General features: G+C 36.1%; 1 protein-coding gene across 1 annotated transcript; it reads right to left on the bottom strand.

Moving 5' to 3' along the window:
- Positions 1-3,607: 3,607 nt before the first annotated feature.
- Positions 3,608-6,114, bottom strand: tyrobp (transmembrane immune signaling adaptor TYROBP). The gene is made up of 4 exons (XM_061776395.1): positions 5,492-6,114; positions 5,351-5,400; positions 5,199-5,258; positions 3,608-3,741 (listed from the first exon to the last, which is right to left on the bottom strand). Exons 1-3 carry the CDS (start codon positions 5,637-5,639, stop codon positions 5,202-5,204), a joined length of 255 nt encoding a protein of 84 aa, XP_061632379.1. The 5' UTR covers positions 5,640-6,114; the 3' UTR covers positions 3,608-3,741; positions 5,199-5,201.
- Positions 6,115-10,704: the final 4,590 nt, after the last annotated feature.

Below are 10,704 nucleotides of genomic sequence, written 5' to 3'. Positions count from 1 at the left end.
GTTGAAGGTGCACATCATAATTCCTCTTCCCTCGGCTGCATTATTAGACTTTTCTACAGTGAGTAACACACAATTACGTTAAAAACAGTATTTCCTAGCCTTTATCGAGCTAAGGCACCCATGTTGCATTAAAAAAAGAATCTCACAGCACAAGACCAATAAAGGTCACAAAAAGTATGAATAATGATGATTTCATGTCATTGTGGTTTGAAATGTGGGCCTGTTTAGTCACAGGAAGCCATGACCTATTCGGTTTTATAAATGGCAACGTGGATATACACTTTTGTTGCACCTTTTGCCATTTAATGGAAGAGCATTTAATTGTGCCTGTCACTATACGTCGCCGGCATAGATAGAGGAACAACGCTATATTTGTAATAAAGAATCATTTCCAGACAAATTAAAGGAACTTGGATAATTTACCACAGCACCTCTGATGATCTCCCAGGGCACCTTGGTTGGAAATCACTGCATTAAACCATTGCAAATGCTCACATATTGTCACTGAATGTCGGCAGTGGCAAAAGTGCTCACACTCTGGACTTAAGTCGCAGTAAACATACTTAAAAAAAAGACTGGTAAAAGTACAAGTACTGCTTAAAATCCTTAAGTATAGGAAACAAAGTGCAGACTGAAATGTACTTAAGTACAAATGTAAAAACGACTTTTTACTGGCAATTACATACACAATCAGAGATGGCAAAAGTACTCACCCTCTGTAAAAGTACAGTTAAGAAAGTAAAGAAAAGAGAAGTCGTGATTCAACTCCCATTTGTTGAAATAAAAGAAAAAAGGACAAACTGTGAAATGTACTCAATTACAAAAGGAAAAAAATATATATATTTTTACAATCAATTATTTACAAAACTCATGTTGACAAATTGAAAAGAAAAAACCTTCTGCACCCAAAACTGTTTCTCTTTTTTATTAGCTTATATAGATGGGGGGGGGGGGGGGAATCCATAACATGGCCATTCTGTATTGTGAACTGTCTAACAAAAATGCTAAATTAGCTAATAATGTGAACTGAAAAATGCACCTTATTATGTATTTCCCACAAATCATTCCTGGAGCCGACAATATCAAACAATTCTTTTAAATAAGCCCATGGATGGGGAATATCTTGCTTCTTCGAATCTGTTCATTGTTGTTACGTCTCCCTTGTTCACGTTCCTCTGATTTTCCACTGTCTCTGTTTTTCCTGCCTTGAAAGTCCCGACAATCTCAATTAATCAATCAAGATCTCAACCCCTATGTACTATACTTTTCTCTATTTACATATTCTTCACGTTGTGCCGTCCATCCATGCAGGTTGAAAAAAGTAACGAGCCTGTTTTGACAAAGTAAGAAGTAGAACGTATCGATATATCTGTTTTCAAATATAGGGGTAAAAGTAAAAAGTTGACCGCAAAACATTCAGGTAAAGTACGGCGATACCTGACAAATCGAGTTAAGTACAATAAAAACTTATTTGTACTTTGCCACTTGCCACCACTGCTGAATGTCCATTAAGATACTTGTGAAGAAGACCTTTGTTTTGTCAGCGGTCACATCTGTTTACAATAGTGATAGTGTAGCTGTAACAAGGAACAATATGCGAGCAGTCGAGTATCTAGTTTGTTGAAAGGTTACTTTGATGGGGGGAAAAAAACGAAACAAAAAACAGCCGCAGGCATTTCCCCCCGAGATAATGAACCCCATCCGACCACTCGAGACAAGACATTATTTTGATACTGTGAATGGAGCTTTGTCAACTTTGCGGGCTCTTCTTTGCTCAGTCAAGCCGTGCACCGTCAAACAAAGACAATGATCTTTCATTCAAAGACAAAGGCCTGCTGGAGGAGAACAAATCAATAAAAAGCCTCAGTTGCAATCCTGACTCTTTAACGGTGGCTGCCAGACACTGACGTCAACAATGAGGCTGTGAGTTTTGATATTTCAAATTTTATTTCCAGCAGGACATTGTGCTGAACTTTGAACTCTTACCGTTTTTCAGTGTAATATGTTGGCTGATGCTCCTTCCGCTTGTGACAGCAGCTCCAATCAGAGGTGAGACAATATTTTGGATTCAAGAAAGATCTAATCATTTTCTTGCAGATAACTGCTTTTATTTTTTATTTGTAGCTCGAAGAGAAAATGTTCTAAGCTTTCTGAAAGGTGAGATATATTCAACCCAGATTTGTCACTACCTACATAACATTTTCTTTTTATTCCCATGCTTTATTTGATTACAATTGATGTTATCCATGGTGTCCCCTGAAAATGTACATCAATTCATAATCTAATAACAAGTCAAATATTCTGTGTAAAAACTAAGTAAGTTTAAAGCAGACCTATTGGGCATTTTTCCCCCACATTTTAAAACAGATCCCAGCTGTCTTTAGAACATGCCTGTCACATACTTTTCATCATCTTGGACCGGAGTGTGTCGTGTCACAGGCATATTTAACGTTTGTGAAGCTTTATAAAATTTGTATCCATTTGAATACGTTGTATTGATTTTGATAAATGAAGACTTTTATTTATTTATTTAAAAAAAAATGATGTCCATTTCCGGGGACACCCTGTATGACTGTGAACCCCGTGAACATAATTAACACAAAACTTCAATGGTTCATCGCTGTTGTTGTAGAGGCCCTCGGCACCACCGCGGGAAAGACCATATCTGCAATTATGACAGGTCTCTGACTCCAACACTAATCCACATTTACACTCAAATAATAGTCAGTTACAAGTGATAGTAAGGCCAAAATAATGTATTGTATGTATTAAGATTTGTCTCACAGAGATCGAGTGGAAGCCAAATCAGAACACAATTTTTCATGCTTTTGCTTGTTTGTCAAACACCTTAGATATGATGTGACATGATTTTTAAAATTATGGGTAAATAATTTGTCTTCTGTTGTAGCACACAAAAATCCTCCCAGCGAACCAAAGAAAGAACATGATTCACAAGGTAGTTTACAAAATATGTTTCTACTGCTTACAGATGAATATTAAGAGAATACAAATGTAAGTATAATTGGCTCAGTTAATCCATTCATTGTTTTTAATATTCTGTCACAGATCTTTCAGAGGATCAGTCTTTTGAGAGTGCCAATCAAGACACACTTGCAGGTGTGTGTTAACATTTTTTTAATACTTCAGATCAAATTAGTAATAATAATCCTAATATTGCGGAACCTGATGCAAACCTTGGAGGGGAAAGAAAAGGTAGATTTTTAAAAATAAGCCGATAGTTATACAGCGTATACGATGCTTTATAATTTCACTTATTTAAGTAAAAAAAAAGTTGGAAATCTTCCTTGGGAATAAATAGGAATTTATGGGAAGTAAAAGCGGAATTGTAATGGGTAATTTGCAAAATTGCAGATTAATCTTTAACAAGGAACTTCAATTAACAATATTGCAATAATTGCAATTAATAAATAACTGAACATTTTGTCGATGCTTTCAAAGACCTTGACAGCGATGAGATGCCTCAAACAAAGGAGAACGCTAAAGCTCCACCTCGCAGGCAAACGGGAGCAGTGCGTACGAGCAGCAGACGAGCTCAAGATCAACAAAGTGGAGAAGACGCTGATCTTCACAGTGAGACGGACATTACTGATGGTGTCAACATGTCAAGCATAGCGTCCGTCCAAGGCAGCAGTCTCCAGGGGAAAGCATCTGCTGAAGGGTTGCGCTCGTTGGCCCCGAGCAGAGAAACGGTGGACCAGGCCAGTTTGGAGACGAGACCTGCTGCGGTCGTCGGAGAAACGGACGATGATGGTGAGTTTAAAAGTCACAGAAAACGACAGAAGAGCCCTCACAGTGATCAAAATTCTGAGCACTTCATCGCAATCTTCCCCCAGAAACGAAAGAATTGATGACCTCTGAATCATATTCATTTGGTAAGTCAACATCGTAACTCCTGATATTACTGTATTTTGAAAATAATGCATGTTCTGTATATTTTAGCTATACCAGCAAGACTACAGCTTCCTAATGGGAACATTCCTCTGTCTTCATCATCTAACTCTGTGCGCTAGCTGGATTAGGAGACATATTTTGAATTCAACCTCTTGGCCTTTTATTTGTGGACATGTGTACAAGCTGCTTGTCATTCAGCTATTATGAATTCAATGTTGACCGTCGTTGGTCCCACTTTTGATGACTCAGTCGCTCCCGTCTGTTGACTCAGAATCGCAGTCAGCAGACCGGGTGATTCCCAATGTTATCCAAATTTACATTTGTATTCATTTTTAGCTTCACCATGAGAAGGGAAAACATTTTAAATGAATGTTTTTGTTTTTAGTCTAACTTTACGGTGCTATAGCACAAAGATAATATACTGAAAATACGTGAGAAAAGATGACAAACGGACAAAATTGACAACATTTATCCATTCATTTTCTATATTAATCTTTTCAGGGCCAGGATTGCGGAGAGTTGGCATCTATCCCAGCTGACTTTGGACAAAAGACGGACTACACCCTGGGCTGCTTGCCAATCAATCGCATGGCACATAGATAGACACACAACCCCATCACACTCACATCTACACCATCACTGAGTGGGAACTAAAATGCAAGCGGGCGTGTGAACCAAAATGGATGACTTTTGTTACCTTTTTTTTTTTTTTTCTTAAAAATAGAAATTGGGTTTTAGTGAAGCGTTTTCTTCTTCTTATCTTGTGTTACAGTAGTCTTTAAAAATGGTGCAAATTTGGTTATAGTACAAAGAATACAGGAAGACAGAAGAAGATGACAAGAGGTCTGGACAAAATTAACTTTGGATTCCTTTTTGTTTTACCTTAATGCATTTCTATGTTTAAGAAACTCTTGAATACCTGTTAATTTTTTTTTATAGTTGGTATGGTATGTGTTAAGCTATGACACAAAGGTTATATTCAAAACAGCGGGCCAAGAGAATGATTATGATTTCTTTAGCCTTCATAATTTTTTTTCATGTTTCCAATAATCTTGAAAATAAAAATACTAATTGCCTGAAAAATAAAAGCATAAGGGATGAAATGGTGCAAGCTTTGCATTCTTTTCATTCAGTGTCTCTCTTTAGTTACTTCGTTATACATGTACCCAATATGTAATTAATGAACTTGAATTCTACCTAGTATCTAGGACATGAAAAATAGCAGTACATACTACAGTGGAACAAGGCATAAAGTTAATGTTACATGGAATTGAAAAAAAACTTACGTTTTATTTCCTGAGGTGTTGAAGTTCACTATACACATCTGACTGGATTCCATGTAACTCCTACAAAACAAGAGCACATTTATATGCCATCAGTTTCTTTACTTTTATTTTGAATGAGGATTCTTGTCAAAGAAAATGAAATTACACTTAACCTGATAGGGAGATTCTGTTATTTCTTCTGGTTCTCGTACATGTATTTTTGCTGTTAATTGAAAATGAAAATGTGAAATTACTGATTGATAGCTAAACAACAAAAACAAATCGACATTTATTCTCATAAACGTAATGCTCACCAGCTTGCTCTGTCCTTTTCTTGTGGACGGTCAGCAAGTAGAAGAGAGAAACAGCGATGAAGACAGTCAACAGGAGGTCAGAGGCAATAATGCCTATGACGGACTGCATACTGATGAGATAACAAGATCCACATTCTGCCAGAGACATGAATACATAACTGAAGGATAAAGCAAAACATTACTAGGACAAAAAGAAATAACAATGTACCTTGTTGTCCTGCAGATCCTGCAAGATATGTTCAGAATCAGGGCATTGTACAAATACTGTACAGTACAGTGGATGTAGCGTACAACTCACCAAATAGTGACCCAGCAATACAAAATGTGTCTTTCATGCTGAATTTAGTCTCATCCATAAAGGAGAGGTTGTCAATCAGCAGGGATGTTCCAATTGGAAAAGTAGGAGGCAGACTTCCAGCGTATAGAAGTGCGGCTTACATGTGGACATGTGATTGTGTTTGCAGGAGGAAACATTAAGAGGAGTCACGATTTGCGTTTCCTCATTTATTGCAGGAACAACATAACATTTCTTTTTTTTTTTTTTCCATTAGTATAGAGTATCTAGAAAATGATGATGGATATTATTTGTAGTAATAATGGACAGACAGATACTATGTAATAGACCTTTCTGTCTATATATATATATATATATATATATATATATATATATAATGTACTGCACTGTACTGTTTTAAATATTTTGATAATAAAGTAAGAATAATACAAGAAAAAAAGGCCAAAATATTGTGAGAATAAAATTATAATATCACAACAAAAAGTTGTAATTCTATGACACTAAGGTCATAATATTGTGAGTAAAAAAGGTAAATTTACAAGAATAATGTAAAAACATGCAAAAAAAGTAGAATTATGAGAATGAAGGCAGAATATGAGATAAATTGTAATTTTTAAAGACAAAAGTCACATTATGAAACAATTGTTGAAATATAAGAATAAAATCATATTATTAGAATTAATTTAAAAAAAATATATGATTGTAATATTCCAAAAACTCTCATAATATTATGAGAAACACCATGCAATTTAATTAGAATAAAGTTAAAACATTATGGAAAAAAAGATTCCCTCATTCAAGTTGTTTAGTCCTCAGATTGATCAATAATAATATTTTTAAAAAATTAAATAAAAAAAATATGACTCTATTCTCACGATGGATTTGACTGTCATTACAACTTAATTCTTATAACTTTATGAAGATTTTACAATAGACAAATGTTTTTTTTTCCTTTTCAGAGTGAGTCAAAGATCCATAAGTCAGTGACATCCAAACATGATGCTCGAATGTAACAGTGTTATTTCCCCCCCCTGATTTCAGGATAAAAGTAAAACAAAAAAAGTGAAATAAAAAAACCATTTTTTTTTAGTTAAAACCCATGAATATGTGTGGGAAAAAAAATACTAAATCAAAAGTCTTCCTGACACAGTCAGGTCTTTCTGGAGGCGCGGACATTCATATACAGGTTGTGGTTGTCTGTGAAGAGATGTCGCACAGAGGGGAAAAAGTTAATGAATCATCTTTACCAGAACAGACTCACGCAGGCACTCACACGTATCACACAACTGCTGCCTTACTCTTTTTTTCTTCGCACTTGTGATTTTTGCAACATTGAATGCTGCCGCATCGGTAGGCGATGGTGATGAGGATGAGGGTCAGCAGCACATCTGCACTGACAATGCCTGCCAGCATGCCAGGCTCAATCTTGTAGCATGGCACGGGGCTCTCTGGCGAGTAGACGACACACAACACGTTGTGATGAGTGGGCGCAACAGAGAAGGCTGGAAAAATTGAATCAAGCCTGATTGCTCATCAGAGAGATGTTCATCTAACATTGTGTTTATTATTGTGGGTGAAGTTTGCAGGGAATTTTTTTTTTGCGAGAGGACAAATGACCATAAACACATTTTATTGTGATGCAATGTTACTACTATGTTGTAAGTTGACAGCGTTTTACTCCCCCGATAAAAATGGACCCCAGAAACATTTTGTGTCATGGCCAGTGGTGGACATGGTACGCAATTCCAAATGTTATACCATTAAAAGTCAAAGTAGCTGGCCCTGACAGCTCACCGCTGGATATACTTAAGGCGTGTGTGCAAGATACGTACAGTAAAGTGCATGCAATTCATTTATCTTGTGAGCACAAGTTATAACCATAAGTTCATAAGTTTTCCATAAGTTTTTGTAGGCCACTGTGAAATTTGTTTTCGTATCTAATGAGTAAAAACAAACAAACAAAAAAAAAACCCCACTTATTTAAAGTGCAGATCCTCAAAAACTGTACTTTCAGTAAGTACAGTACTTCAGTAAATGCACTTTCCTTACTGTGCATCACTGGTCCTGAGCATACGTTTGGGAAACCCTGCATGAGACTTTGCGGGGATTTGCACATTCAGTGACCTGCTGAACATTGTGTGCTTCCTCGCATTGACTTACCTGAATGTGCCACAGTCAGGTCTGAAAGAGAGAGGGGGTCGGGGGGGGGGGGGAGAAAAGAAAAAAAAAGATGTCACATTCATAACACCTTGGAGCAGTTTGCCGTTTGATAGTTCACGAGTTCCGTATAGAAAATATGTTGTGGTTTTCTCTTCCTGCACATAAGAAGGCAGACAACATGTCAAAAAGAAAGTGGGCACACTTACTGCACAGTGCACAGATGAACAGGGCAAATGCTTTGCTAGACGACATTGTCGATGCGCTTGGCTGTGGGCTTGTTGGAGGGCAAAATAAAGAATAAGACAGAGAGATAGATAGATAGATAGATAGATAGATAGATAGATAGATAGATAGATAGATAGATAGATAGATAGATAGATAGATAGATAGATAGATAGATAGATAGATAGATAGATAGATAGATGGATAGAATATACATAAATGCGCTTACTTTTGGTAATGTGCCATCCACGAAGATGATGAAGTTGAAGTGACTGGAGCTGCGGCTCTAGTTATTAGTTTCTTTCTCCTTCTTTTTTTTCTTTTCTTTTTTCTACCCCGCCCTCTTTGGGGGCACGACACACTTCCTGTTTGCTTCAATATTGTTTGTTTCTCCTAAAAGCGGAGGGGGCTGCAATTGTATATTCCTTCTACAGTCAGTGCGCCGCGTCTCTGTGTGCCAGAGGTAGCATATATTCACACTCTCTACTTAAGTAGAAATACAGATACTTAAATTAAAAAAATGAATATACATACATACTTTAGTAAACGTACATACTAATTCAACTACTGTAATTAATTAGGTAAAGGTGGAAAGATACATATTTGGAAATATACTACAAAAAGGTAAAAGGGTTTACTGTCTCTAGTAAACAAATTGCTGAAGCAAAAAGTACCAATCTAAGATAAAATAATGAAAGACTAAAGCAAAATCAAAGATAAAAACAATAAAAAGACAAAAACATGACAGTTTAAACATTAAATCATTGATTTTCAAAAAATGAATATTGAGGGGGCTTGTCTGCTGGGCAAAGGGAGGTCATTCCATAGTTTGGGACCACCGACAGAAAATCCCCTTCGACTTTGCTGGTCCTCTGACCTGAGAGTAGAGATGGAGCACAAGACCATTTAAAGAGTTAAAAGCAAACAAACAAACATCTTCAAATGAACTCTTAAGTGCTTTGGCATGTTAACATTTTATCTTTAGGAGCATTTATTTGAGTACAATTTTCATTGAACTTTTTATGTGCAATGCATTTTAATTGAACCATTATTTAAGTGCAGGGTTGTTGCTTTTTTTTTTCCTTCCAACTTTTCTAATGAGCAGCACTAATGTTCAAACCGTGCATAATGTTACAGTGATTTACAATAATAAATATAGATTTTAGGAATAAAACCTGGCTTTTTTTTAAATTAGATTTATTTTTTTAAATATAAACACTTAGGCCTACTATGCAACTGTATTTTAATGTTGTCACGATGGTGGTACTTGAAGTTTGAGAACCAGTGATGTAAAGCAATTCAGAGCACTACCACTAGTGGCCACAAGGTGCTGTAACCGAGCCACCAAGACCTTGCAGCCCACAGCGTCAAACGCTGCACTGAGGGGACACACACACAATCCTCATCCTCAATTTGCCACAAGAATGCCATTTAAAACGCAAAATAAACATGACTCTGCTATGTGGAGTTTTAAAACGACAGTTTTTTTTTTTTTAAACCTGTCAATATACACACCCATTTTGATTGATGACTTGGCACAGCAGAAAAAAAAATATATTATTTTCTCCCACTTTTATTATCTTACGCAGTGATCATACTGAGAAGAAGAACAACCAGCATACATGTGGCATGTTGTTGTTTAACAACTATCTATAGCCTTGGCTTGACTTTTGTTTTTTCAGGTTAGACAAAATTTTTGAACACCGGAAGCTCAGTTTTTTTTTAATGTATTTTTATTTAGGGTGGCACAGGACATAACATCTAGGAACTCTCTTGTAAAATAAGGCCAATGATGATGGGGAATATCTCGCTTCTCCAATTCTGTTGTGTCATTGTCGTTGATGTTTCCTGGTTCACAGTCCTCCGTGTCGCGGCTGTTCTTGTTTTTTTTATTTTTTTTAAATTATTTTTCCAATCAGTCAATCAAGATCTCAACTGCAGTTGATCTTACCTCTTTTTATTCGCATCCTTTTTTTTTTAAAGTAACAATGTTTTGTATTTGTATTGTGTAGTAAAAAGTACAGATATCTCGTTGTTTTTTTTAAATATAGGGAGTAAAAGTAAAAACCATCAGAAAAAAATAATGAAGTACAGATACCAGAACAATTTACTTATGTATCTTCCCATTGCTGTCTTCATGTGATGAAACTTGTTGTTTTCATTGTCACAATGTGAATAAGAAGTACATTATAAGGGAAATTGTAAAAGAGTTTATTCAAATGGGAAAATGTGTGAAACAAGTAGAACAGCACCATGAAATCATTTTATGACTCATGTTTTCTTAAGACTCAATCAGCCAGTTGTGTTAATGTGAGTGTGAATTATTATTATTATTCTGATTATTATTATTTTTTTTTGTCTATGTGCCGAGCGATTGCCTGCCTACCGGTCCAGGGCGTACGCTGCCCTTGGCCAAAAAAGTCAGCTCGGATACAGAGCGAGCTCAGCAGCAACCCTAATGAAGATAAGCGCTATGAAAAATGGATGGATCAAATTCAGCTAAAGCTTTAGAATCACAGTTTATTTTTAAAGGATT

This window comes from Phyllopteryx taeniolatus, chromosome 6, assembly GCF_024500385.1.
Source record: "Phyllopteryx taeniolatus isolate TA_2022b chromosome 6, UOR_Ptae_1.2, whole genome shotgun sequence".
NCBI classification, from domain to species: Eukaryota; Metazoa; Chordata; class Actinopteri; order Syngnathiformes; family Syngnathidae; genus Phyllopteryx; species Phyllopteryx taeniolatus.
The sequence above is the reverse complement of the archived record's forward strand: the minus strand, read 5'-3'. Positions and strand labels throughout refer to the sequence as shown.

Coding starts and splice junctions, on each gene's coding strand:
- tyrobp (XM_061776395.1), bottom strand. CDS start 5,639: ATGTCTCTGGCAGAATGTGGATCTTGTTATCTCATCAGTATGCAGTCC. Junction 5,401..5,491: donor GAAAAGGACAGAGCAAGCTG/GTGAGCATTACG, acceptor TTCAATTAACAG/CAAAAATACATGTACGAGAA. Junction 5,259..5,350: donor TAACAGAATCTCCCTATCAG/GTTAAGTGTAAT, acceptor CTTGTTTTGTAG/GAGTTACATGGAATCCAGTC.